Consider the following 27,426-nt stretch of genomic DNA (forward strand, 5'->3'; position numbering starts at 1 on the left):
CGGCATATCCGCAACCAGCCGACCCCAGCTGAGATCTACAGCAAGTTCATATTACTCCTCGCAACAAATTTATCAAGGAGTCAAGGCTACTTTGGTCTCTGACTATAACTTGCCACTGTGGTGCATGTCATTATCAAGATGTCCACTGATTTCAACATCAACGGCAGAATAATATCAGCAACCGAGCAACGTTATAGGCGAGGTTGAGTTGCCGAGCAATATGATTTGGATTTTGGTTCGGCAGGTTCAGTGAATATGCCGAGCATTCGATGAATCAGACAATAAAACATGAAATATATCCAGGCAAATCATGCCAGGATGTCCTGGGATACTAACAAGCATGAAATGATTCAATGCTTCATAAATCCAACTTCCGTGTTCGGTTTCACCTGGAGACCCCTTCCCAGCCCTTCAGCGTTGGGGAGACAATCAGAGGTAGTGTTTTGGTCACAAGCCATAGAAGCTCTTCTCCACTCCAGTTCGATCTTATATGTGAAGGTACTAAACATTGTCTATCTTGACAAGCACTCTCACTAACAGTCCGGCAGGCAAGGTGAATGTACAGGTGGACCTTAGTGAGAACGCAGTGCCGTTACCACAACCAATAGCATCAACCACTTTTCTGCGCATGAGCCAGCCACTTGAGGATCCCTCCGAACGAGCGGAAGGCCTTGACGCCGGAGTCGAGTATTGTCTACGCTTTGAGTTTGTGGTTCCTTGCGCGCTACCACTTCAAGCCTGCCAGCATAGTTGTCGTCATGGACAAGTACATGAAGAACATCTCTCCCTTCCGCCAAGTCTTGGAACACTAGGCCACCGGAAGAAGTCATTACATGGCAAGGATGATATGGCTCCTGAAACAGCCTCAGTTGTTTACCACATATCTCTCCGCATAAGCAAGAAGTCTTTCAAGGCCGGGACAACAGCCCCCATTGTGGAATGGGAGCACTTGATAAACATTCGTCCGTTGCGCGTGGAGCGAGCACCGGTCCTCGTGCCACGGGAAAGCAAATTCTATTGCCTGCGGCGAGAAGTTGCAATCACAAGGGGTTTTTCCAGAGCACTCCAGGGTGTTCTGTCAGCCCAAGCAGTCCAACCCACAGCGATAGCACCAGGAAAGGCTCCTTTTAGAATGGTGCCCATCGACCTGCATTACAGAGCCCTATCCGGTGCCCCTCCGCCAAAACTGTCAGCCATCAAAGTCGAGCTCCAAGCGATCACCCTCTTCGGCGCAAAGCCTTGGTCAGACTTTCCCGACTTGACCAATCCGGTAACTTGGGGCCGCCACCAGAACTATTATACATACCCGGTGTCGTTAGCAGACATGCAGCCCGGCCCTCTAAAGTGGCAGCCGAAGAGCACAGATGATGAGACCTCGCCGAGTTTCAGATCCACAATCCAGGTGCCCGTGGAGCTTCCTGGTGATTTCGACTACCCCCCAACATTCAGCCACTGCTTCATCTCTCGGGTGTATGCCTTGAGAGTCGATATCTGTTATCGGGCCCCGGGTGCGTGGGGGAGAAGCAGAGTGTCAATGACTGTTCCGCTGCAGATATTGTAGATAGCTATAAGCACCGGAAGATAGAGATACCCCCCTTGTATATTAGAAGCTACTACCTATCAATTGCCGTCTTTCGCACCACCCAATGTGTACTTTTCATTAGAAGTCAGATCGGATACCTTTCGTATACTGTCTCCACCGTACGGTTATCAAGCCATACCTAGTGATTCTAATGCCCATGAACTGTCCCGAAAGAAGAATGAGTTATCCCCTACTTCTGAAACCGCTCCACAGGATACCAGAAACAACCCCATTTACCCCCCCAAAGCAACATTCACCCAGCACACAATGACGCTCCGAATATCTCCCAACCAAGAACAAAACGAGTCTAACTTCTAACCGACACTCCCCCTTTACTATACCAACTATCCTAATCCCCAAGACGCCCCCACAACCCAACCCAACCACCAACCCCCTTCTCCCCCGGGCTCCCTCAAAATCTACTCCGTATAACAAGGCGTCCGATCCAACGCCGTGAACGCACTAATACACTCATACTTCCCCCCAGCATTGCAGGCGGTGCCGGCCGTTCCATCCGAGTTGCTGACCCCATCCGCGCGATGAGCGTTGGCGCAGATGGACGCGCAGTCCAGCTCTCCGGCGCTTGCGTCCTGGACACGATGGCCGAGTAGCGTTAGCGATAAACCAGTCCTCATTGGTGTGACATGCTGTGGGCGTTGGGGATGGATCTCACCGAGTACACGCAGCAATGCTCGCTGTTGGCGAATTCGCATTGGCAGTAGGTGCATGCTTGGGTGGTGGTGGCGAGGGCGCCGAGGAGGAGGAGGCCAAGGGTGAAGAGTTGGACCATTGTGGTTTTGCTCGAGGGTGCTTGGGGTGTTGGTGGAGAGGAATAAGAGGTTGGTTGCAAGAGGGGAGGCAATTGAGGAATGCTGGTGAGACAGGGTGAGAGGAGGGGGGTTGGTTGTCTTTCTTGCCCTTTTTATATTGTAGGGTTGAGCTGAGCTGTAAAGGAGGGAGCATGGTCGAGTACGTACTATCCCGTTCCTCATTGTGAAGCATTGGACTATAAGTTTAGTATACTGTACACCGCTGCTCTACCTCCGATGCCCTGGAAAACATCCCCCTCGTCGAATGATCCGTTCTCGAGGACGGTCTCCACGATCGGAAGGGCTGTATCATCGGGGAACAGCTGTACCGATCTTCCCAAAATGGTGATCTACGCGGCCTACCTTGACTGACGGAGCCATCGTGCCATATCAGCAGGATTGCTCTGGATCATAGTGGACATAGATGTGTAAGTTTGCATGGGAGTGAACATGATCGACACGATCCTGCTCCAAATGGGCTCGGCACACTCTAAATAACTTTGGCTTCTGACGCTAAGCTGAGACTAGCGCTGGCGCTGATTTAAGGAGCGTAGTTCATGATACTATAGATATGATTTAGGTTTCAGCGACATTGTTCCGTCGGAGTGAGACAATTAATTTATTCTGTGATCCTTCAGGTTGTTGGTGTAGTTTGTGCCGCGTAGTCCGGCGGGGATCTTTTTGCGGTCAGTCATGAACCACATGTATGGTCTGCGTCTTGAGGATAATGCTTAGCCAAAGTTTGGTCTGAGTACACATCTTGTGGATCGTCGAGTCCGTAAGCTGCTCCGAAGGTGCGTATTATCTATTGTGCCAATGTTGTGGCAACATCCTGGCCTTGGGGTTTACTGGGAAAGATGGGAAATCTATTGAAATTCTACACTCAGTTATTGATAGGAAAAAGATTATATACTGTGGATATATGATTATAGAAGATAGGTTACTCAAAAAGGGGTATGTACAGTAGATGACTGACATGGCTTGAAATACAGCTGAGACTCAGTGAGTCACTGAAAAATGGGTGTACTAAGCAAGTAGCCCCCAGACTAGGCCGACGAAGCTCCCTAACTTAACAAGACGCAACAGAGGGATAGTTCTTGCAAGCACTGGACTTCTTGCCGCCAGTAACCTTGACGTCAGTCCAGGTCCAATCCTTGCAGCTACCGCTGCCACACAGGAGGTAGACCTCCGTGGCACCGCTCGCAACACTACCGGTCACGCCATCCAGTGTGATATCCGTGACCGACACACCGTTGGTAGGCTTACCGGTGGGCTTGCCATCCTCGTAGTCCTGCTGGATGACCACTCCGTAGTCGGTGATACCGGACATGACAATGTTCGTGTATTTGACGTCGGAAACAGAGCCCGTGGCGCCGGAGATGGTCTTGATGCGGACGGCATTCTCAGAGTTGGACACGGTGGAGTGCTCGATCGTGACGTTCTTGACGGTGTTATCGGAACGGCCACCCACGGAGCCGATAGAGAGGCCGTGGCCGCCGATGCAAGTTCCGCCGGTGAAGTAGATATTCTAAGCAGTAGACCATGGATTAGTGACTGCCTTGATCAGAAAGGGGGCCGGAGAAAGAGGCTGATATACTTCGCCGGAGTTGATTGCGAGACAGTCGTCCTGGTTGTGGACCCAGGGCTTGACGATGTTCACGCCAACCGAGTTGCCCACGTCGAATGCGTCGGTGTTGTGGCCACCAAGGCTGTCGCCATCAGCGTTGTTGATGGTAATATCGGTGAGGGTGATATCGTTTGCCTCGATACTGAAGGCCATGAGAGGGGTATTCTTGATCTCGAGTCCAGTGATGGAGGAGGAGTCCAGCCCGTGGGCGTAGAAGAACTTGGGCTTGGTCTTTCCGCTCGTTCCCTTACCATCCCACCAGCGGGAGCCATCGCAGTTGATGAGATGACCGGAGGCTCCGGTAACGGTGATGTCCGTGCCACTCATTGAGATCAAGGGACCCGCCCATTCCTCATAGCCAAAAGTGGTGGTGCCCTCGAAGGTGACATGGGTGCCGCTCTTGAGGCCGGTCAAGTCCAGCGTGGTTCCGGCAGGAACAGCAATGTTGTCGAGGACAATGGTCGAGCAGCTGGCCTTACCCGCCTTCGCAGCAGCAGCGGTGGTGAAAGTGCAACTGCCGCGAGCCTCTATGGGGGAAGCGGACACAAGAGTAGCCCCAGCAGCCAGGCTGTAGGCCACAAGAGAAGAGAAGGAAGGCATGGTGGTTTAAGGAAAGTGTCTGTGTTTCTATAAGAAAAGAAAGCGAAAGAAACGAAAGTGGTAGAGAGTGATTGAGAGAAGGAGTGAATGATCGAGTGCTGTTGATTACCCTCGAGCGCCATGTTGACGTTTTATATGGTCCTGCTGGGTGAGCCTATCACAGTGCTGCTCAATATCTTGTTCCCCTTTTGTCAACTGCGAATCACTCTCGCTCCGAGTGCTCACTCTACATGAAGTCAAGGCTAAGCTTAAACGGCATAGCTGGACCCCTTTGCAATCACTCGACCCTGATATCAATTGCAGTGCAGACCAGTATAGGGGTATTCTTCGGTACAGTAAAGCCACAAACCGCTTGTCTTACCTGTGGTGGTCCAATGGCTTGCGTTTCAGGGTCCTGATGGCGCCTTCGGCTCGCCTGAAGATTCCCTGGCCTTGGGTTGGTTGAACCTGGTTCAACCTGGTTGGGTCTAGTCAGGGTTCTGGTCGCAGTCCACAGACCACTGATTAAGCAATTTTACAAGCTTCGGCATAGCGCTCTTGGTAAAAGCTCGGCTATACCAGTGTGGTCCTGTCGGCATAGAGTTCACGTACTAGCCGGTGACAGTGGGTTTTACTCCTTTTTCCTTCTCAAAACACAGGAACGAGACACCGCTAGACGGAGTGACTTGATAAGAAGATTTCCCTTTCGTTGATAAAACCGTTCTTAATCCTTACTCTGACCCAAACGCTGCTGATTGACAGACCCGAGGTTGATTTTCCCAGGCAAGAGGAGAAGAAAGAAGACTTGAGCCGGCAGTATATTATACTAGGTACAGTAAGTACACTGCAGCCTCCGTACAGTCCCTGATCATCATTGCAGGGTGAAGAATTAATCTGCAACCCACCAGTGGCGGCCTCTAACCGGATCCAGTTAGTCAGGGAAGCACGCGGAAGCCGCTCGTCACGCCCCTGCCCGCTTAGATAATCTCTCCATCGGTTCACCCGTTCATGATGTAGGAAGAAAGAATGATTCCATGAGATGATTATACAGCCAACCCCAGTTCTCCCGTTTCCAGAATCATGGGAGATTCTTTGCGGGTGAAGGAAGCCTTTGCGGCTGCCACCAGGTTTCTGGATCCTGTTCTCCAAAGAGGTATGCAGACCTGATAGCCCTTCCGTGCCGTTGATGTCGAGGCTAACCCAGTGTGAAGAGGAAATCCAAAAACATCGCGGAAAGTCCCTCCTGGACATTCTGCTAGACAGCAACAGCTTTGAGACATGTGGAGAAGACGTGCCCAAACGAAGGATTGTCATTGGCAAGGCCTTGGAGATCCTAAGCTCCGTTCATACCGCCTTTGTGACACCACCGAGCGATGCCGATAACGAGGCCCTCCGCCACAGTTCGGCAGACGCAGAGGATGCTGCACTCGAAGATGCCAAGCGACGGCGGCTCCTCCATGCGCTGCTGGACTTGATCTCTCTAGAGGGTATCTACCCCTCTCTTTCGCGGGGAGTTGCGATCCCGCTTCAGAAAAGAGTCATATCGGTCTTGCCCGCAGGCGTCATCGCCCAGCAAGAGCAAGCTCCTGCGCACGAAAGGCCGCAAGACGAAACCCTTCTCGAGAAGATCATAATAGCACTTACCGATATAATATTTGACTCACGACCGAGCATCCAGCCTGTAGTCCATGGTCGTATTCTAAGTGATATGATCAGCGGGCTTTCGGATCTAGGTTACAATTCGATAGGGATGCTCGATGACCAAAAGTTACATTATCGTCGTGGCCTTACCAAGCTGATCGAAGAGTAAGCTACTGCCAGGAGTGTATATTTATATTGACTAAGCCACGGCAGAACCCCCAGCACGATAGTCCTTTCTACCCTCTCGCCGTTTCTTCAATCGGAGCCAGCCCCGTGGTTCAAATCAGTTGTCTCTGGTTTTTTATCTCGAATCCCCCTCCGGCCAGACGGGGTCTTACAGACCATGATGTTTCTAGCTTCTCAGCTTGCACCCTCCCTTGAGGTCGAGTCACAGACTCAAGTGTCCAATGGTCCTCATTTCACTGTACAAGCAATTATGCAAACATCCCGCCTACTGTCATCTGTACCACAAGGAATGGATACGGATAAGTACTTTACTGCGATCGCTCCACAGCTGTTGAATCTGATAGATGGCGAAGACCCGGATCTGCGGAAGACCGCAGCATATGTCGTCGGTAATGGTATCTTATCGAAGCGATCGTATGGGTCTCGTGGAACGATAGGCCATTCCATTTTCTTAGTACCTATCTTTGAGGCGCTCACCGCCAGCCTCAGCTCATCTTCAAGGCTATGGCTGACTAGCAGAGACGAGTGTCAAACGTCATCAGGACAGGTGTTGGTGGATGAGGCACTATTGATGCTGGCAATTGACAGACTGACCAGTCTAGTCCTCCAGCCTCCGAATCCAGGCCTCGTCAAGAGAGTCGTCCATCCAGTCCTTCTTCCCCTCTGGGGCCTGGCTTGCTATGCATTAGAAAATCAAGCGACAGTGCTGCACGGAAAGGTGCTAACTATCTTACAAGCATACTTTGGTCTGTCAGGCGGACTAGAGCCATTGAAGAAGCTAGTCGATAACCTGCTCTGGGATGGCGGGCCTGCCTGGACCTATGGTATACAACCTCAAAAGTCTGTATCGCTAGTCAAGCGTGATTCGGCAGAAACAGGCCGTAACATTATCCGGCTCGTGGACAACTTGCAGTCGCGGGCAAAGCTGTTCCTAAGTGTCTTAGGTGCCGATCCTAATAGCGAGGAAAGGACGGGAGACATCTTCCTCTATGTCAGCGAGCGTTGGCTCGTGAGGCCCTCGGACGAATCAGAGATCCTCACCAGCATAAGACTTACACAAGAGGACGAAGACTCCAGCAATCTAATCCGCAAGCTGGTTAGTGCTAAGCTGGCTGAGACACTGCTGGATAATTTCAAGGATACACTATCTCGTCGTCCTCTCAGGGTACTCGAACTCATCAAGCAGATCATCGACGGCGAGCTACACGGAGCATATACTCGAAAGAAGAAGAGAACGGATCAGACATCCGGGAAAATGTCTCTTTCGTCTTTAGCCAGCATTGTCAACACCGAAGAAGCCGGACAAGAAGCAGATCCGCAATCGGATTCGACTGAATCCTTGCCCGCCGTATTTAGTCTGTTGTCGACAGTCCTCGCATCCCCCGAATTCACCACCTCCCCAGAGACAGTACCAGTGCTCGAAAGCATCAAATCCAAACTCGACGAACTCATCCCCTACCTCCCTCCCTCGCTATCCAAAGCCGGCACAACCGCCTCCATGCTCGCCGAGATCCAACTCAGCGAGCAGTCCAGCGATAGCACCAGTGCCGCGAAAACCTCCTCCGAGATCTCCGACTTCGAAACCCACCGCCGCGCACTAACCAACCTCAACTCTGACCTCGCCCCCATCCAAGCCGAGGGCTTCTCCCTCCTCTCCACCCTGATCAAGAAATCCTCCCCGGTCCTCGACATCCCCTCCACGCTTACCCTCCTCCTCTCCATCCTCACCGACCCCTCAGACGAACCGCTCACGAACGACGAATTCGTCTACCTCAACGCCATCAACCTCATCGGCACCCTCGCCTCGCGCCACCCACGCACCGTCCTCAAGACCCTGATCGACCGCTACATCGACCGCCCCGAAGCCAGCGGCGGGCACGTCGACCAGCGCCTGAAAATCGGCGAGGCCCTCCTGCGCACCGTCCAGGACCTCGGCGAAGCCCTCACCGGCGAACCCGCCCGCCTCCTCGGCGAAGGGATGCTCACCGTCGCCGGCCGCCGCGCCCACAAGCCCGAGGCCCAGAAAGCCCGTCGCGAACGTCTCGCCGCAGAACAGCGCAAGAAGGAGCGCGAGGCCCGTAAACAGGAGCGCGAAGCCAAGGAGATCATCATGCCGTCCGGCTGGTCCCTGGGGCCATCATCCCAAACCACCACCACCGACACCGCCACCAACCCTCTTGACGACGACGACGATGACGAGAAACACAACCCCGACCAACTCGCGCACTACGAAAACATCATCGCCGCCTGGTCGGCGGGCTCGAAATCCGACGCCGAGCCGGACGATCTCCGCGTGCGCGCGTCAGCCCTCTCCATCCTCGCCACCGCCATCCGCACCAATATCCTGGGGTTGGGGTTATCGATACTCAGCGCCGCAGTCGACCTCGCGCTGGCCACGTTGACGATGGAGCCCGAGCCCGAGAGCGCGATCCTGCGCCGCGCCAGCGCGGTGCTTCTGTCGGATGTGCTGAAGGCCATGGACACCGTGCGCGAGGAGAAAGGCGCCGACGCACTGGGGTTCGGGTTCTCTTTGGCCGAGCAGAATTCTGCTGCTGCGATGAGGAATAACTCGACGACCGTGATAGGGAATATCCCGCGGATGCTGCGGACCCTCACGTTCGTGGAGAGCGGGGAGACGGATCCCATTGTCAGGGGTCATGTACGCGTCGTGGTTGAGAGTCTGGAGGCGTGGTTGGAGAAGGCTTTGATGTGGGGGATTGGGGCGGTGTCGAGGGGTGCTGCCGCTGCTGCTGCTGATCATAACAATAATGAGGGCCCGAGGTTGGAGTTGGGAGATCGGATTGCCGGGCTGAGGATTGATCCTTTGGCTGGGACTAGGGAAGCGAGTCTACGCCCGAGGATTGAGGAGATTGAGTAGGGCATAAGAGATACATTGCTGTGCTGTTTGGGCTGAAGTTGGATCCGATTCTTGAACGGCTTCTAGCTTTTGTGGTCTTTCACCTTTGGAGGCTTCGGAACCATCTAGTTCTATGTTCTCGGACTCGAAAAGTCAACCGAAGATAGTATCAATGAAGTGCAGATGCATCTGATGAGAATTGATTGCCTCGTAAAAGCAGAATGTGGCCAGTATTTGTTTGTCCAGTGACAAGCATTGTTTTCATACTACACACGAAACGACAAAGCGAAAACGAAGAGCTGTTCCGTCGACCCCAGCTATGTCAAGTCAAACGCATCACACCATAGAAATCATTGAGCAACCAGTAGAAGTAAGTCAAGCAGAACCCTCCCTCCCAGTACGCCTTCGTTTGCATCACCCCCAATACCGAAAGACAATAGCATCACAAACGAGATTGTCCTTGCTTCAACGCAGAGTAAATGGAGAACAGGAAGTCGTAAGTTTCAGTACGGAAGTCCGCGGCCACCACCACCACCACGCCCACGCCCACCTCCGCCTCCACGGCCGCCGCCGCCACGAAATCTGCCGCCGCCGCCCCCGCCGCGGCCTCGACCAAAGCCCCCACGACGTGGGCCTCGATCCCGGGGCCTGAACTCACTGGGTCGAGGGCCTGCGGCCATACGAGCTTGGCGTTCCTCGTCACTCATATGGAACTTGTTCTCGATCCCTATCAGCTCGCAGAACTGCGCGGTTTGCGGGTTAGTGTACTCGATGGGCTGTTCCTCCGTGTTAAGTGGGACAGCTGGGTCGTAGACTGGGGCCGTTAGAGTGAAGTTCTCGGGCACGTCCAGCTTTCCTGTCTGAACCACGTGTTCGTCCACCCATTTCTCCTCCTCCTCGATCAGCGGCTTATATACCTGATCGCCCTTGTCAGCCGGAGGCTTCGCGGCGGGGTCTCCGAGTTGAAGATCGTCAGCGAAGACACGGGTAATTGCTAGCCATTCTTTGTCGTACTGCAAACGATAAGGGCGTTCGGTACTAATGCCTTCTTGGTCGGAGATAGCTTCGATCTCGAGCAGCTGTAGGAAGTGGCGTTGAGGAAGGCATTTGTCAAGTGCCAGGAATTTAGTGGTCTTGTTGAAGATAGCATCGGGCAACAGTCCGTTCAATGGGTAAGGTTCGGGCTGAGGGCGTGCAAAGCTGGCAGGAAGTTGATTGCGAATATCTTCAGGAATGTCAGTTCCACTAGCCGGCAAAGCCGGGTCAGCCTGCGTAGTAGTCTTTGAGTCATCGCTGGGGACTGCCTTGTTAGAAGAGGGCTCGTCGGTCTGTCCGGTCACGGGTGTAGAGACTTTGTGAGGAGTCGTTTCCGCATCGGAGTCGCTGTCCAGGTTGAGGTCGATCTCGTCGGAGTTCTTCACGGCTTCGGGTTTGTGCTCGGTCTTCAGCTTCTTGTTGGCGCTATCGCGTTCGATGCCGGTGTAGACACGACCGGATCCGTCCTCGCCGGTCTCGATTCTTTTCCATGTCAGATCGTGCGAAACGCTCGGTTTTAGAGCTGCATACTGAAGGGATTTATCTGCCAGAAATCGAGAGTTTTCAGCCGCCTCAGCCTCAGCGGCCACGGTGTGGAAATTATTCCATGCTGAAATCTTACTCTTGTCATCACTGGGTTCGTTGGGGATGTCCTTCTCAGATGGGGCCTCATCCACTTTGTCGATAGCCGAGGGTTGGCTTGCTGTTTCCGCGCTCTCGTGGTTGCCTGAAGGCTCCTGATCCGCGGCAGGTCGAGCTGGGAGAATACGCTCGGCCTGGGGATTATCATCGGGAAGCGCAAGGGCCGTGAGGAGAGCACCGTCCAAGCCGAAATGGTGCGGAGCACTCGAGGCGGGAAGAGGATCGGGTAGAGGAGCTTCAGCTTTCCTTTTAGCAGCCGGGTGTTCAGGGGTAACATACTCTCCATGAGCGACTATGGCGGCAAACTTCACATGCAAATGGGCGGAGAACCAATGGGCGGGACGTAGACGGTCAAGGACGTACTTGGCCGCAGGATTGCCCAGTTTACCACTTTGGGAGTCTTCACGGAAGCCTCTCTTTGTGTTGAAGAGATACTCGGAATCTCCGCACAGTTCAACCTGCTTAGGCCAATCGTGAGATAAGCCCAGGTCAACCTGGGTACGAACCTGAAGTAGCTTCCGAACATCGAGCTCTCTCACGTGGTAGATGCCTGAAACATCGTCTCGATTATAAGGCAATCTCTCCGAATGCGGCTTTCTGTAATCATAGCCCTTCCAGATACCAGACATGCCAGCGATGCGGAGGGGGCCGAACCGAAGAACGTTCGCTGCACCCAAGTAATAAATATTCGGGGCAACCCACCCTCCGTAGTAAAGTTCGAAGAGATGATTGCCAGCCTCATGGTTACCTCCGATGAAAATAGTCAGATAGGGTGCGGTGCGTTTCCCACTGTAGTACTCGTGAAAGTCGCCTAACTCCCTGTACTTCTGAGGTACAGACATGCAGGCAAGATCGTTGGCATTGCGGACGGCCTAGAGATTCAGTTGAGGAAAGGATTGTTACTGAGACCAAGCGAGGCGATCGCGGAAGACTCACCTGGAAATCGCCACCTATGATGACCACGTCAACGCCATCCCATCCTTTCAAGGTGGCGGCGTTCTCAACTGATGCGTATATGTCGTTGAGGCAGCCGTGTCCCTGCGAAGAGTATGTTGATTAATCTCGCAGCCTCCAAAAGTAGCGCTCGGGCCAGGCAATAGACCACTTACACAGCCTTCAAAAGCGACCCTGACAGAAGCAGGACTAGAGGTTTGTTGGGCCTCCATCGCACTGGAAGATGGCCTACTTATGGTCAAGTAGCCAAGTAGATCTGGGGGCAGGCGGAAAAGAAGCGAAGAATCCAACAAGCGAACACCCGCAGTTTGTTGTCAGAAAGAATTTTTGAAGACTTGTCTCCTTCTAAGATCGAGAGAGATAAGTAGCTAGGAAGTGAGAGACCGGAGTCGAGAAGGTGAAAGAAAAATACAAAACAAAGAAAGCGAGTGGGCGAGCACGAGAATTGGAGGGAGAGCAAAGAAAGTCGAGTACTGAAAGTACCAAAGAAGTACCCAAAGAAGTAACACAACCAACGGACTGGCAAAGCGAGTGCGGGTGTTTGATTTGCTTGCTTTGCATCCGCCAATTCCTCTTTTTTGGGGGGGAGCACATTTTACCAATCAATCCCCAATTCACAACTGACTCTCTATCAATTCGCCCTTTTTCCATTCACTTGAATTTGTATATCTTGTCCATTGCTTAGGCAACCTCTTTCCGAACAAAAATATGCCACTCAGTGATCATGCACCTAGGCTGGAATATCTGAAGAGCTCAGCAAGCTTTTTAGAGGCCGCAAGCCCATCGACCGCGGCCCATCTGATGTCCGTTCACCATAACATCATTCGCGACGAGTTCAAGCCCTTAAATCAGCGACAGCAAGAATTTGCTTGTGGAGCATGTGGGTGCCTCCGAAACTCCATGTCGACCAGGACTGTTCAGGTCTCGAAGAGGAAAAAGAAGCTTGCAGGCTTGAGTGCTGAGGGGGCTACGGTTCTGATCTGCCTTCGCTGCCGTCGACGCACCGTCAAACCCTCCAAAAAAGAACCTGTTCGCTCCAATGCTCCAGTAGTTTCGGTGACTACGGTACCGAATGCAGTTGCGACTCATTCCTCAATGTCTACGAGGCCTTTGCCCGGACAGCCAGCCCCTGCACTCGCGGATCCAGATAAGGCTGTCAAATCCGCGGAAAATGCCAGTAGCAAGAAAAGAGCCAAGTCTCGCAAGCAAGGTGGTCTGCAGGCACTAATGGCCTCGAAGCAACAATCTCGCCCGACCTCGTCCCTCGATCTCTTTGATTTCTTGCAGCAGTGAAGATCACATGACTGCTACATGTCACGTGACCGATGCGGACAATCGGGGAGTGTCTCCGGCACACTTTGGGGCTAGCGCGGGGTTCCTCGGCTTCCAGTCGGTCGGTGCTTCCAGCTGAGCGTTCCCCTCGTAACTTAACTACTTCTCAGCTGGCTGGAAGCTCCACCAGCTCCTTCCTTTGTTTCTGTTACTTTCTTTCTTGCAGCTTTTCTCCGTACCTTAGCTTGGCTACACATCCTGTCCACCTCATATAGCCTGCCTTTTCGATCGTCGGTCGCTCCGTGTCTTATCAGCACAATGTCGACTTTCTCTCATGATGATGACGAGCACGATCCTCAGGCTGATGAGCTCCGGGAGACCGCTTTGGTCACGCTGGAAACGCTGATCAGTGCTTGCGGTCCCCAAATGCAGCCCTACATGTCTTTCGCCATCAACGCCGCCCTACGCTACCTCAAATACGACCCCAACGTGGCAGAAATCGAAGATGAGGAAATGAGTGGCACTCAGGACGACGGCTCCGAAGATGACGTAACGGAGGACCCTGATCTGGATGACGATGAGTTTGAGGACTTTGAGGAAGAAGGAGGATACAGTGACATTGATGACATGAGTTGGAAAGTCCGCCGATGTGCCGCCAAGTTGCTGTACAGCGTTATCTCGACCTTCGGCCATAGTCGCGCGCTAGATGAGGCATCCTTGTATCAACAAATTTCCCCCGCTCTTATCGCTCGATTCAACAAGGAGAGAGAGGAGAGTGTGAAGCTGGAAGTCGTTTCTACTATGACTGCTCTCATCCGAAAGACTGGTGAAGGCTCCATGATCATAACCTCCAATGGCTTCCTCGAGGCTGTGGGAGGCTCGAAAAATTCTAGGAAGCGCAGACGCCAGGATAGCGATGCAAGCATGATTGACTTTGAGCCAGGCATTGGCACCTCCTCCGCTGTCAGCACACCTATTCTCACTCCGGCTTCCCCTAAGTCTGGTGCGCAGGCAGAATTGTCTCGCTCTGTACCTACGATTGTGCAGAGCGTTGTCAAGATGTGGAAACAAGCTTCCGTGCCCCTGAAGCAGGCGATTATCGTCTTACTCAGAAGCTTAGCACTGGTCCGCTACGGCGGCTTGACTGATCACCTTCAACAGATCGAAGATCCTATAGCTGATGTCCTCAAATCTTCCGTTTCTAGCTCCTCCTCCACTTCGCTAGGGGCCTCTGCGAGTACCGGTACTCTCCAGACCGAAACCCTCGGTCTCATCTCCGCAATTGCCGAAACACACACGTCGGGTGCTCTTTTGCCTTTCTTGATCGCCCTGATTCCTGGTGTTATTGGCGCTGTCAATGATCGTAACTACAAAGTCAGCAGTGAAGCACTGGGTGCCGTGGAACAGATTGTGAAAGCACTTACGCCTCCTCGAGTTGCCAGCACAACCCAGGATCTCGCAACTCAGCTGGATAGATTGTACGATGTGGTTCTTGCACGTATCACTGATACCAGCGCTGATCTCGAGGTTCGGCAACGTGCGATTCACGTCTTTGGCGTGCTTCTGGCACGTACCTCCGGCGAAAATGGTTCGACATTTATCTCCCTTGACCGTCGTTCGAAAGGTCTCGCAGTTCTGGTTGATCGCCTTCGAAATGAGACCACACGCCTTGCAGCGGTTCGGGCAGTCGATGATGTTGCTATTCTCTGCGCTCGTGGCGCAGACGTTACTGCATCCTGGGTCGGCGAAGTCACAGCAGAGCTCGGAGCACAGCTGCGGAAGTCGGATCGCGTTCTTCGGGGAGCCAGTCTAGAGGCTCTGCGCAGCCTGGCCATGAATCCTAACACAAAGGGCCATTATGACGCTAGCACCATGAAGGAGCTGGAAGACTGTCTTCTGCCACTCATAAGCGCTGAGGACTTCCATTTCCTCGCTCCATCACTTATTATTCTCGGGAAACTTATACCTGGCAACGCCGAGCTCTTGGTCAATGACAATCTGGTTTCTGCACTCTGTTCCGTTGTCCTTTCGCCCCTCGTTGGAACAGTACTTAAGGCCATGCTTCTGGTGGTGAAAGTCATCGGAGAGGCAGGCGCAGGAGCAGCATTGATGAAGAAACTTTTGCGGGATGTTGGCATTAACGGTGACACCTCTGTTGTCGGGCGAGCCATTGGGACGCTTCTCGTGCATGGCGGGTCTAACTTGGGTGTCAAGATGGAGGACTTCATGACCGAATTACACACCGCACCGGACGCTCAGCGAAAGTGCCTTGCGCTCGCTATTTTGGGCGAAATTGGTCTTCGAATGGGCGCTAGCTGTTCGCTAACTCCAGAACTTTTCATCGGCCACTTCAATTCCAAGTCAGACAAGGTCCGCTTGGCTGCGGCTGCAGCTCTGGGAAATGCGGCGGCGGGCGATGTGAAAGCATACCTACCTAACATCCTGGGTGGGTTGAAAAAGAGCGACCCGCAGAGCTACCTGCTGCTTCATTCGGTGAAAGAATTGTTACAACATCCTGAGATCGTCAGACCTGACCTAGCTCCTTCCGCGGCCAAGCTTTGGCAGGCACTGCTGGTGGTCTCCGAGGTGGAAGACAACCGTGCTGTTGGCGCGGAATGTGTTGGTCGCCTGGCCCTCATCGATCCCAGTGCCTACATCCCTCTGTTCCAGGTAACCTCCCGCTACTAAACTTTCCCGCATCAAATCGGAACGTGGCAGGACCTAACGATGAACATAGGATCATTTCTCCAACTCAGACGCCAGTATCCGTGGTGTTGTCATCTCTGCCTTCCGTTACACTCTCGCCGACTCCAGAGATACCTACAACGATGTCCTCCGACCCACCATCGTCCCTCTTCTCGTCAACATGCTTAGTGACCCAGACCTGGGCAATCATCGTCTCGCTCTGACAACATTGAATTCCGCCATTCACAACAAGATGGACATCCTCCTTCCCCACCTCAATGAGCTCCTCCCCGCCGTCTTCGAGGACGCCAAGCTCAAGCCTGAACTCATCCGTGAGGTGCAAATGGGCCCCTTCAAGCATCGCGTCGACGACGGCCTGGAACTCCGCAAGGTAAACCGCACACAGCCCCTTTCATAGCTCTCTCTCTCTCTCTCCACCCCACCCCTTTCCCATGAGCCAGACCCAAACTGACAGCTTTCCTTTGAAAAAAGTCCGCCTATGAGACGCTCTACGCTTCCCTCGACACAACCTTCACCCTGCACCACATTGGCGAATTCTTCGACCGCATCCTCGCCGGCATCGATGACGAGCAGGACATCCGCACCATCTCCAACCTGATGACCTCGAAGCTCATCCACATCGCGCCCGAGGAGACCCAGCGCTGCCTCGATGCGCTCTCGGAACGCTACACGGCCATCCTGTCCTTCAAGCCCAAGGAGAACGCCGTCAAGCAGGAGCTCGAGAAGGCGCAGGAGGCCTCGCTGGGCGTGCTCAAGATCAGCCGCGAATTGAGCAAGGCGTTCCCCAGTGCCGAGGTCGCGGGTGAACACCACAAGTGGAAGGCCTATGTGGAGTGGATCCGGAAGACCTTTACCGCCCAGATGAATACCATCGAGGCAGAAGCGTAGTGTCGCTACTGGCCTCAACCGACCGCTTTAACTGAACGTGGAAATGGCGTGCTGATGCCGGCCGACAGAAGGCCTGGAATCACCTTGGCAGCTTTAGATCGCATAAGCAGAATCACAGTCACAGATTACAAGGTGCACATTATCTAGACCAGACGTATATTTTAGCAGTAGTGTGCAAGTGGGCAGTTTTCAACATCAAGATGTTCGCTACGTAAGTCTTGTAAAAGGTCCTCGTCTACGCTTTGCACGGCAAGAACTTCCCTTCCATGCAGTGAGGTGGGAGAAAGTGATTAGAATTGTATTAGAACAAGTACCAATGCAATGCACAACAAAAGCCCAGGGGTAGTCCGCTCGAAAGTCAAATGCTCAAGTCACACAACTCCTGGTATGCAAGCCTCTTGGGTCAAAAACATCAAGTGTGACGCCATCCATCCAACATGAAGATCGACACCGAGGGGGAAAATGTGTACATGAAATAAAATAGAAAAGCAAAACCACCTTCAATGCCAGTAAAACTCCATATCCTGCAAAATTAATGCCGCCGGTCTCATGCCGTGATCGCCTTCTTCCGGAGCACACCAAGCTTCTCGAGTTTGGCCCAGGCCCGGTCCATGTCAGAACCGTCTTCAAGAGATGGCCGTAGTTCCAATCCATCCAGGATTTTGATGGACCCACCACTGCCTGCATAAAGCATGAGCTCGAAGATACTGCGCCGCAATCGTGTCGCCTCGTCCAAGTGAGACAGGTGCTTCTGATCTGCCACTGGGTCCGCTAATGGAAGGGTATAGGGGTCATGGATTTCGAGTTCTTTTATGCCATCCGACTCATCATCTTCCCTCACAGCAACCGATGAATTCAGGTCGAAATCCTTGAACTCGGCCAGAGCCGATGGGATGTCCGAGTTGACGTTGCGCTGGGAGCGGTCCTCCCTAATTTTAAGCTTCTTTGTGTTGGCTGTGCCGCTTTTGATGACTGCAGTTGGGTAGAACCGCAACGTAAGCGGGTTTCCTCGGGTATCAATTTTCTGGAGAGAGCAGACTCTCCCTTTGTTAGTCCGTCCTATGCGCCCCAGGACTTGACAAAGACGCCTGAGTCTGGTAATGTTGTTGCCAGCGATCGTCAGTCTGGATAGACATTTCATGCCCACCAATTCGTTGACTCCCTTGAGTGAGTTAAAGTTCATGTTCAAGACCACCACATTGGGGAAGCTTGATGCGAAATCTTCCGGAAGGTCTTGTAAGCTGCATGAAGCGATGTCCAGGAGCTGCAGGCTCAGAAGGGCGTTGGATGGTGCAAGACAGCGCGGTGCCAGCCTATTAGAGGAAAGAAATACTTTGCGTATGTCTTGCGTCAAGCCCAAGTCAATATCAAATAGGCCGCTATTGCTACCACTCATCTGCTCTCGAGCAGATAGGACTTCCAGTGAGTGACATGTAGCAAGCCCGGAAATCGTACTCAAAAAGTTCTGGTCCACGTAAAGGAGCGTCAACGACGGGAACATCGAGATGTCAAGGCTGCGCAATACATTGTTCGAGACTTTGAGCGATTGTAGATTGAAAAGAGTCGCTGACGCAGCGAACTCATACAGTCTGTTGTAACGAAGGTCAACCGTTGTGAGAGATGAGAGGGAGCCGATGTTGCGTATAGACGTGAGCTGGTTGTGGCTAAGATCCAATGTCTCGAGCCGAGTCCTGTTGGCGCGCGAAAAGTGTTAGCTACTTTCAGCAATGGCATCCAAGTTCTGGACCACTTACAGCTCCGCTCGACCAAAGTCAAGCTCCTCGAGCTCATTATTTCTGAGTTGCAAGCTTAACAATCCATCCAAGTCGAGAATGCCACTGATGTCCTTAATGTTGTTGTCATTTGCTCTGAGCTCCCGAAGGTGAATCAAATTACTGAATGCACCGAGACTCTCCAATCCGTTGCCAGACACGTCAAGATATTGCAGATTCGTCAAGTGGCCCCAGGCCGTAAGGTTAGAGAGACAATTACCTTGGATATTGAGTGTCCTAACCGTTTGGGGCACGCCACTTAATTGGCCTATATCATTGCCACAGACGTCCAGCTCTTCGAGACATGGGCAGTAATCACACAGTTTATGGAGTGTAATCAGGCCCTTGTGTCGAAGAATCAGACGGCGAACGTTCTCCCAGTGCGGCTCCCACGGTTCCGCCTCAGTAATATGTTTAAGCAGTTCTTCCGTTGCCAATGCGAATGTTCCATGGACTTGGCGCAGTGACGTAGGATGAGTTCGCTGCGCAACATAGCTTACCTCCAGATGAAGGGAAGGATCAATCTGGTCAACGGTGAAGTCGGGTAAGGAGCTGAGGTGAAAACTGTGGGCTGTTTCCTGGCCATTGTTCTCAAGGCATGCCACTGATGTATCCGCGTTCCTTTGTGGGGTCCAATCGATCGGCCCCATGTCTCTCCGAACCAGACTCAGAGCCTCTGGAGTTTCCTCTTCCTTTGTCCCTTTGCCAGGAGTGAACGGTTGACGAGTCAAGGATGTCCTATTGTCGGGTGATTCAGGTTGGGGTAACAATAAGCTCTTCTGAGTTTGTGTGAATCCTAACGGAATGTTGCCGGGTACGTTGGAATTCGTATGAGGCTGCAGGTTGCCTCGGGCTTGCAGAAGCTTTGCAGGGCTCTCTGCGTCGCTGTATGCAACGTGGGAGACAAGCGGGGACGAAAAGCTTATCGTCACAACACGCGCTTGCTGGCGGCCATTCCCCAAACGTTGAGGTGGTTTCGATAGTCGTCCTTCGTGAAGCTGAATCTCATGCTCCACCTCGCTGATAGTTTTGCTCGATTTGCGGGCGTCTGTACCCCAAGAAGTTGCTTTGGTCTCAGAGTCGGAAACGTTGGAATCAATGGGTGCTTTGGACCGCACTGAGCTGTCGTCGACCGAAGTGCCTGTATCTCTGAATTGCGACTGGCGCATCGATGATTTCGTCGAATAACGAGGTGAACTTAGTGGACTTGAGTGGTGGTCATTCTCGAGCCGAATAGAGTCCTTTGTTCTTTCGGGAGAGGTGGAGCTCTGCATTCGCATCATCTCTTGCAGTTCATCAACACTGAGGTCAGGAATGTCCTTGAAAGGATCGTCTTCACTATCTTCGCCCTTGGGCTTCTCGGAAGTTGGTTTGGGTTTCTCCCGAACCCACTGATTCTTGTCCCGGTCATAGGTCAGCCCATTCACCTGTTCGGGTATAAGTCGCGAGACGACATCGGATGAGAGAACACCCTTTGCATGCGAACTCTGTGAAGAGCCGGTGGGGACCGAGCGCGCACTGAGGCTCTTGGACGATACTTGCGTATTGATGGTCAAAAGTTCGGGCAGGTCATCATCCTCCTCAGGTTCACCGGCTGAGAATCCATCACGCTGGCGGAAGTCTAGATCAGCCGACTGCAGGTCGAGCTCATGGCTCTCGCCTTCCTCTGTTTCCGCATCGTGTAGACCGCTGCTGTTATCATTCGGATGATCCCGGTCTTGGTGCAGATTCAGAGACATGGCAGATGCGTTGACCCCAAACTCCTGGTCATCGACCTCCTGAAACTTCTTGAGGTGGCTTAGGATCCGTGGGCTTTGTTGTTGGGGCTCCCTCAGTCTCCGCATGTCGGTTCCTTCGCGACTAGGAGGCCGCGAAAATTCCTCCCGAGTCGATTCGTCTTCATAACTTCCGCTTTCGTCGATATCTTCCTCTGCATCAGATTCCTCTACGCTAGACAGACCGCCTGCGGACCTGCCTTTGGATCGAATGATGTCCATGATCTTGGTCGCTTCGTTCAGGAAGTCTTGAGTGGTGATTGAGCCCTTACGACCACCTTCATTGATACCATTCACCCTTACCATGGGTATTGCGCTGTCCTCGGGGGAACCTAGGTCGATGGAATCGGCATACTCAGCCCGCGAGTAAGCCTTGCCTGATGACGGCCTTTTTCGTGAAGCAGACCGCCCTTGACTTGTGGTTGGAGTTCGCGGTCGAGGGGACGATCGGGAACGGACTGAGAATTGATGATCTTGGTCATCATCACATCTCACTCCTTGCTGGACCAAGCTTCGCTGGAGCAAGGACATATTATCTGGATCCTGAGCCGTATTTTCAGCAGGATCTTGTCTCGAATTGTAAGACCTAAGGAAGGTTCTGCGCCTCTTGGGGGTTGGGTCTTTAGCAGGCGTGTTCGGCGTTGTATCGGTCTCTGACGGGTACATCTCCTCTACTCTTGCCAGCCCTTGATTTCTTATAGCCTTGGAACTTGAGGTGATATCTGACAAAGCCGTAGACCTCGAGCCCCTGTTCGATTTGTTGAAGTCGGAACTATGGCTGTTCTGTCTATACGAGCGGCGCCGCAGAAATCTTCGCTCAACAGACTGTTGTCGCGGCGGTTCTTGAGTAGGCTCCACCATCTCACTATTCAAAAATTTGGGTTCATACGGACTTGTGTCGGAAAAGTCAAAATTGTCCAGCTGGCCGTCACCGAATTTGTTGATACGCGGGGTCGGGGTATTGCGCGACCGCGGTCTTTCATGTCGCCGTGAAGATGGCTCACCCAGAACCTCATGGTTGACGGTAAGAAAACTTCTTCCTTCGCCCTTGCGACGAGCTCCCTCTGATGGCGAGTCTGGTTCATCATCCTCGGACATACCCCCAAATGTCTCTTCGAACTGGCTCATCCTGCGCAAAAGGCGATTGTTGGTGAAGGTATCATGGTTTCCGAAGAGCTTGAGCGGGCTTCCAGAGGAGGGCATGGCGTCTGGTTTCAAGTGATCGGCGCTGGATTGCAGGAGCTTCGGCGCACCAACATGGGCAGATGAGGGTCGTGGGAGCGTTGGTGGGTCGGTTAGAGGATTGGGTTTTTGGTAGAATGGGGGCGAGCTTCGGATTCTGGAGCTGGCAGGAAGAAACGGCGAGAGGCGCTCAGAAGGGAAGGTGGGCGGGGAAAGACGAATTCTTTGGAAAGAACCTTCGTTCACGTCTTCTTCCCTCCGCAAGTTTGCGAAGGCTCCTCTTCCCCGGTAATCTAGCGTCCCCATGGAGAGGTCTTTTGGTAGAGAATGACTCGTGACATCGAGCAAGTCATCCTCCGGCATGGTATCCACCGCCATTTCTGGCTGTTGGTGAATCAACAGGCTGTCACTCGCTGGAGATTCTGGTCGGTCCCAGGGTGAAAGGTGTAGTCTCTCGAGCTTGTTTGTCACCTGTTTCAGTGCCGATTTAATGACCTCCGACGTAGTCTGTCCGTCAACTGTGTTCGTGCGTGTGAACGTGATTGGTGTTATGTCTTCATTGCGCAAATCCTCCATGCCGCTCGCGGTTCTTTGTTGTGTGTCGGCGAAGGAAACGTCGAGGTGTTCGTTATCTTCTGGTGAGGGTCGCTTTGATTCTTTGCTCATGGCTCGCATCCCGCTGCGCGACCCTGGCGACCCTGGCGAACCTGGCAACCTTGGGGATCCTGGCGACCTTGGTGATTCTGGCGACCTTGGTGATCCTGGCGACCTTGGTGATCCTGGCGACCTTGGTGATCCTGGCGACCTTGGTGATCCTGGTGATCCTGGCGAACCCAGCGGACTGCTCCGAGCCTCTTCCTGCTTCGGTGACGACTTCGGACTGTGGCCCACTGAATCTTCGTCGTTGTATGCGCCAAATGATGAAGGATCTTGGAAACTGGCATCGTCATAGCCTAGTGGGGTCGTAAAGTGCCACATACTGTCTAACTGTTTCAATCGCGATAGCGCCTCCTCGTGCGTCTTTTCGGTGCCCGGGGTCGGAGGTTTGAAAACACTCTCCAGCCCAATCGGCGCAAATAAGTCGCGCTGCTCCCCAGCGGCGATGTTTCCGTGCACCAGTCTTCTCTTCCATTCTGGGGTGCCTTCCTTGCCTTTGCCCTTATTTGGTCTAACCTGAACCGTGCTTTGTTGTTCCGATTCACCGGAGACATTCGAAACCGATCGCAACGGTGACCTCGTGTCCATGGCAGACGACTGTTTACGGAGCGAGGGCGGGTTCGGGATCGGTTTCGGGCTGCTTTTGTTGGACTTCTCTGGGGGAGGGAGCGGCGATCGTAGCTTGGAGGGGGTCTTGGGGGTACGAGGGGGCTTAGGTGTGGGTGGTTCACGTTTAATGAAGTGGCACGGTCTGGAAACTTTCTTCCTGAAAGAGTCAGGAGAAGGGCCGACGGAGCGACGCGCGGGAACAGGAATGCGACTAGGAGAGTTTTGTAGGCTAGACCGTCGGGAATGGGTGAATGATCGGGATAGGATTGGGCTGGTGGGAGTGCCGGGCGTTCCAGGAGTTCCAGGTGCAGGGACTGGGACCCAGTCGTCTGTAAGATTCTCCAGCCATGGAGGGTTGTTGCTCATTTTCTGAAAGGTTTGCGATCACCAAAGCTGGGGGGTGGAAGTTAAGGAGAGGGGGGTAGTGGTCTCGGAGGTTGGGCGGAGGGCAAGCTGGGGACAGCGCGTCGCGATTCACAATGTCCGTGAATGCAAGCACAGCGGAAATTAACAGCTGCAGGGCGACCATGGGTCAAGGAACCCTCATCCAAGAATAGAAATGGAGAAATAAATCAAAGGCATTGAACACCACCAACAATGAAGGCGTATAAGGATGTTGCGGGAACATGCGAGACAGAGAGACACACACACTTTGGGAGGGTTGGGAATAATCAATAAATTGTTTGATGGACGATGCGGGAGTAATATTGATAACAGGTAGAGCTAACCTACTGTAGATGTGGTCGGGGCAACCTTACCGTATTTAATACCGGGCTGGCTATACTTACTTCCTACTTTTCGATTGTTTTGAGTCTACAGACTAACTTACAGACTATCTTTCGATCTTTCAGTTTTCAATTTCCAGTCTGTTTTTCTTTTTTCTTCCCCGCCACGATGGAACTGTCAGCTCAATCACTTTATCCACTTTTTTATCTCCCCGTGATAAATCACAGGTGGCAGTGTGGCACGCATGTGCTTCCCCGAGACCGTGCTCGTCCCCTACATCCTTTCCTATCTAATTTTACCTTTTAAACCCCCCACCCCTCGAGGGGAAATGACCAGTCTCATGCCTTGCTTGGGCTTGATCCATTCCTCTTTATCTGTAAGCTACTGCAGTACCTACAGTAATGGAGTACATACATTACGGCGTAAATTACAACCTGAAAGTTGAAAGCTTGGGTTCTGGTGCGTTGGCATTGGACCCTCTCCAGCCAATTGCAGCTCCAAGTCCGATATAGTCAACGAGCACCTTGTCGGGTCTAGTTCACTTACAGTGCTTCAAGTCTCATGCTCAGCAAGTGACATTGTGTCGGCGCGAGGGATCGATGAGGGAAGATCTCAGGCCAACCCTGCAAGGTTGCAGGTTGGGTGTTTCAGGTTCCTCGACACAATTTGCCCCAAAAGCATGGCGCTCTTTCAAGTCCCAGACCAAGCTCTCGTGTTGGGTTAGGAAGAAACCATACGTAAGATGGGCACAAAACTGGCTTTTTCTTGGCCAGTGTGTATCGCTAGCGTTGGGTTTGTTAGTAGGCATCTGGTAAGGACCCAGCGAGTCCTAGGGCTACAGTTCCTTGTATAAAGCGCACTACTGGCCAAAGAACTGAAGCCAATTTGATTCGATTCCTGTGTAGAGAATGATAAAATTGGCTGTAGATATTATGTTATCGGCATCTGCGCAACAACAATGATACTAGCAGGGCTAGAGTTCCCTGTTTCCTAGGAGTCCAGCCAGAACCCCACAACCTCAGGCAATAAGTACTGTGGGAAGATGCGCTGGGCTCAATTGAGGGCTGCCATGAACCTATTGTAAGCAGTAACTTATCACTTAAACTCACGACTGATTATTTGTAGCTTGTACTTAGTTAGGTCCACGAAAGTCCTCGGTCCCTATTAAATACAATGCCGAAAAGGGTAAGTAACTAGTCAACAATTGACGGGTGCTGACATAACCCCAGCCAACGACACGTTGCTGGGGCATCCACTCAATCCACGCGTTAAGTGGTTTTTCTTCTCGCGTGACAGCCAGACAGCAGCCTAGACACTTCGAACAGTTGGGAGCTGAGGATGAAAAGATGATGTCCTGACAATCACTTACTTCAGAAGCTATGAGGGTCACTCTAAAATACGAAAATCCCCCATTCTCCGCCAGATGCAGCCAGTGCCAAGCTGCTGCGCCCTTGAATTCCCCCTATCCGAACGATCAATGAATGCATCATCATTTCACCGATGCCACCTCGTCGCCCAATATCCCCGCTCTCCTTCGATTCATGCTCGCTACCCCCACCGGACAGTGACCTCGACACTCTTGCTGGCTCCGATGACGACTTAGATCCTACTGAGCGTCTGGCTCGACATCGGAGAATTGAGAAGCTTGCTGAAGCTTATCTACAAGGCTCACCGCTTTTTCTTTTGTCTGCATCGCTTCGAGGACCTTTCGACAATGGATGGGTCAATCCTTGGAGAAAGGATCGGTGCAGGCATGGCGGATCGGAGGGTACCGAGGATGAAAATCAAAAACGGCCAGTGATCCCGGAGACGAATCCGCGAAAACGACCACTATACCACCACGAGTCTCGTGATACACAACGCTCGCAACCTTCCACTCAACATCCCGAGACAATTCCGAATCTAGAATCCGGGAAGGATTCGACCACAGGATCCTCTAACAAACGAGCGCGGGGCAACAGCAGAGATATACGAGTTGCAAGCGCCACACCTAAAGATACATTTGTCTCCAAGGGCCACCCGTCTCCACACACAAACAGAGGTTGGCTGAAGAAGGACTGTGCCGGAATTGGGTTTCGAACTGTCAATCCGCCGACATCCCCTACGGCAACTATATCGTCTCGCCGTCAGGGAGCGAAGGACAACATCATACAAGTACCCGCGACTGACTACCGATGGGCAGTCAGGGATCATCGGAAAGATCTTGATCACTTGCGCGAGGACAAACGTGATGTTCATCGTGTACCGGACAGTGTCAAGGTTCCTGCCTTCAAGGAGCAGCGCAGTAGTCAATCTGATCCTCAAGGAATTTTTTCCGATGCAGCAAACCAGGAAGGCTCGCTTTATGTCCTTTCCTCGTCCTCGCACCTGCCGAAATTTGAGTACCGGCGCGCAAAGACCTCCGGACACGGCAAGCAGGAGGCCAATTCTACGTCTGCGCATCAGAAGCAAGAGGATAGTCCCAATAAAATCGATATGGCTGAGGACAACGACCATCAATGCCATGATAATCAACCCTCGCACGGCGCATCTCCGGAAGACGCTATCCGGCTCGACTCGCCCGATCCCCTTGCCGCAGATGAGAAGAGTGCGCCTGCTTCTCAGCCGCAGGTTACAGATGAAGTGCAGGTCACAGATGCTGCTACATCGCAAGTCATCTCATCGACAGAGAGGGCATCGTCCAACTTCGAGCATGTAGCGGCAAACGTGAGTGACAAATTACCCTCAGCGCAACATAACCCCCTGAATCCAGCCATTACGCACAACGCTACATCGCTACATACGATCTCTGCCGCAAAGGCTCATACTCAGAGTGACGAAGAGACTATTCCCGACCCGCAGTTCAATACACAGGCCGCTCTTCTTCACGCCCAGATATCATTTCAGAAAGACCTTGAAAGCCCAGAAAATACTCCTGGTCGGGCTGCAAACCCAAGTTCTATATCCCGCAATGATATCACGCCGTTTTGCAGAGTGGCTACACCCGGTGGGCTCGAGAACATGCCAGGCAACAAGGCACCCGGGACGATGAAAGGCCCCGTGATGAGCACACAATACCTCATTGACGCCGTCACGCCATTCACGCTCAGTACTGAGAAGAGGTCTAAACCTCGATTTTTGACTCCACAATATCCTGAGTCTAGCACTAAGCCAGGAAGATCGTCTTTCGAGGGGGCGTTATCCTCCCCCATCCCGGACTATGCCAACGACGAGAGCCTCAATATTGAATCATCTCAGCCGCCAGATCATGCGGATCTCTTAGATCCCACTCAGGGAGAAGATTTGGAGATGACCTTCTCCGGAACTATGCCTACCACGGGTGAGGACGGTCAGGGAGGCGCGATGGGTGCTGAAAGTTTCAACCTCAACGAAGCAATTGCTGAGGCCGGGAGCTGGTTAAAGGAAAGCTTCGACATAGGTCAGGAAATCAAACGATGCGCACATCCGAATAAGAAGGGGTCACCCTCTGGCACTGGCCGGTCAGCGGTAAGCCTAGATGCTTGAGAGAATCATTGATGGTGACTTGGTTTAGAAGACGATCACGGCAATCACTTGCTTGTGGCGCCACGAGGCGGTCTTGGTTCTCTGGTAGTCTTCTTGTACATTGAGCTATTTCTTTTTTCTTTTCCTCTTTTTTGCGGGCATAGCTTTCATCCGGGCTTCATAGCGACATAGACGCACATTATGAGATATGATATCCTCGTGAATATAGTTTATTGAAAACTTGACGTCTTTTCTCCTGAATCCCTCTTCCCATACGGTTCGAAGTGTCTTGAGACCGTTGAGGATCGGTTGGTTATGATGTGATACATTCTGAGAAACGCAGGTTCGTGCCTGCAAGAATATACAGAAATGCCACCACCACGAACCCACCATGCAATTGACATCAGAGACAAGAATCGATCAAGAGCATAGTTCCCGGTCCTA

At 52.6% G+C, this 27,426-nt stretch overlaps 10 protein-coding genes across 10 annotated transcripts; 5 read left to right on the plus strand and 5 right to left on the minus strand.

The window, feature by feature from the left end:
* Positions 1 to 50: 50 nt before the first annotated feature.
* On the plus strand, positions 51 to 1,594 carry BO95DRAFT_191911 (uncharacterized protein). The gene is made up of 2 exons (XM_025580956.1): positions 51 to 498; positions 549 to 1,594. Exons 1-2 carry the CDS (start codon positions 354 to 356, stop codon positions 1,559 to 1,561), a joined length of 1,158 nt encoding a protein of 385 aa, XP_025440420.1. The 5' UTR covers positions 51 to 353; the 3' UTR covers positions 1,562 to 1,594.
* A 407-nt stretch (positions 1,595 to 2,001) lies between these two features.
* BO95DRAFT_465434 (uncharacterized protein) lies at positions 2,002 to 2,372 on the minus strand (the record flags this gene model as incomplete). The annotated part of the gene is made up of 2 exons (XM_025589137.1): positions 2,002 to 2,172; positions 2,256 to 2,372. The coding sequence occupies 2 exons, from the start codon at positions 2,370 to 2,372 to the stop codon at positions 2,002 to 2,004; spliced, it is 288 nt and encodes a 95-aa protein (XP_025440421.1).
* Positions 2,373 to 3,460: 1,088 nt separating this feature from the next.
* On the minus strand, positions 3,461 to 4,618 carry BO95DRAFT_417594 (glycoside hydrolase family 28 protein; the record flags this gene model as incomplete). Its single annotated transcript, XM_025584422.1, has 2 exons — positions 3,461 to 3,919; positions 3,989 to 4,618. The coding sequence occupies 2 exons, from the start codon at positions 4,616 to 4,618 to the stop codon at positions 3,461 to 3,463; spliced, it is 1,089 nt and encodes a 362-aa protein (XP_025440422.1).
* A 1,034-nt stretch (positions 4,619 to 5,652) lies between these two features.
* BO95DRAFT_393206 (RTP1/Tango6 family protein) lies at positions 5,653 to 9,476 on the plus strand. Its single transcript, XM_025583664.1, has 3 exons — positions 5,653 to 5,750; positions 5,809 to 6,403; positions 6,452 to 9,476. The coding sequence occupies exons 1-3, from the start codon at positions 5,678 to 5,680 to the stop codon at positions 9,300 to 9,302; spliced, it is 3,519 nt and encodes a 1,172-aa protein (XP_025440423.1). The 5' UTR covers positions 5,653 to 5,677; the 3' UTR covers positions 9,303 to 9,476.
* Positions 9,477 to 9,784: 308 nt separating this feature from the next.
* BO95DRAFT_417601 (RNA lariat debranching enzyme) lies at positions 9,785 to 12,374 on the minus strand (the record flags this gene model as incomplete). Its single annotated transcript, XM_025584423.1, has 3 exons — positions 12,068 to 12,374; positions 11,895 to 11,996; positions 9,785 to 11,830 (listed from the first exon to the last, which is right to left on the minus strand). Exons 1-3 carry the CDS (start codon positions 12,122 to 12,124, stop codon positions 9,785 to 9,787), a joined length of 2,205 nt encoding a protein of 734 aa, XP_025440424.1. The 5' UTR covers positions 12,125 to 12,374.
* Positions 12,375 to 12,428: 54 nt separating this feature from the next.
* On the plus strand, positions 12,429 to 13,338 carry BO95DRAFT_191953 (ribonuclease P Rpr2/Rpp21/SNM1 subunit). Its single transcript, XM_025580957.1, has one exon. It carries the CDS (start codon positions 12,621 to 12,623, stop codon positions 13,203 to 13,205), a length of 585 nt encoding a protein of 194 aa, XP_025440425.1. The 5' UTR covers positions 12,429 to 12,620; the 3' UTR covers positions 13,206 to 13,338.
* A 164-nt stretch (positions 13,339 to 13,502) lies between these two features.
* BO95DRAFT_465439 (TIP120 domain-containing protein) lies at positions 13,503 to 16,778 on the plus strand (the record flags this gene model as incomplete). Its single annotated transcript, XM_025589138.1, has 3 exons — positions 13,503 to 15,854; positions 15,922 to 16,260; positions 16,362 to 16,778. 3 exons carry the CDS (start codon positions 13,503 to 13,505, stop codon positions 16,776 to 16,778), a joined length of 3,108 nt encoding a protein of 1,035 aa, XP_025440426.1.
* A 279-nt stretch (positions 16,779 to 17,057) lies between these two features.
* On the minus strand, positions 17,058 to 22,535 carry BO95DRAFT_444676 (uncharacterized protein). The gene is made up of 2 exons (XM_025586936.1): positions 18,533 to 22,535; positions 17,058 to 18,469 (listed from the first exon to the last, which is right to left on the minus strand). Exons 1-2 carry the CDS (start codon positions 22,483 to 22,485, stop codon positions 17,326 to 17,328), a joined length of 5,097 nt encoding a protein of 1,698 aa, XP_025440427.1. The 5' UTR covers positions 22,486 to 22,535; the 3' UTR covers positions 17,058 to 17,325.
* Positions 22,536 to 22,873: 338 nt separating this feature from the next.
* Positions 22,874 to 23,425, minus strand: BO95DRAFT_444677 (uncharacterized protein). The gene has a single exon (XM_025586937.1). The coding sequence runs from the start codon at positions 23,300 to 23,302 to the stop codon at positions 23,003 to 23,005; it is 300 nt and encodes a 99-aa protein (XP_025440428.1). The 5' UTR covers positions 23,303 to 23,425; the 3' UTR covers positions 22,874 to 23,002.
* A 1,369-nt stretch (positions 23,426 to 24,794) lies between these two features.
* Positions 24,795 to 27,204, plus strand: BO95DRAFT_417611 (uncharacterized protein). The gene has a single exon (XM_025584424.1). The coding sequence runs from the start codon at positions 25,000 to 25,002 to the stop codon at positions 27,001 to 27,003; it is 2,004 nt and encodes a 667-aa protein (XP_025440429.1). The 5' UTR covers positions 24,795 to 24,999; the 3' UTR covers positions 27,004 to 27,204.
* Positions 27,205 to 27,426: the final 222 nt, after the last annotated feature.

This window comes from Aspergillus brunneoviolaceus, assembly GCF_003184695.1.
Source record: "Aspergillus brunneoviolaceus CBS 621.78 unplaced genomic scaffold BO95scaffold_49, whole genome shotgun sequence".
Lineage (NCBI taxonomy): Eukaryota > Fungi > Ascomycota > Eurotiomycetes > Eurotiales > Aspergillaceae > Aspergillus > Aspergillus brunneoviolaceus.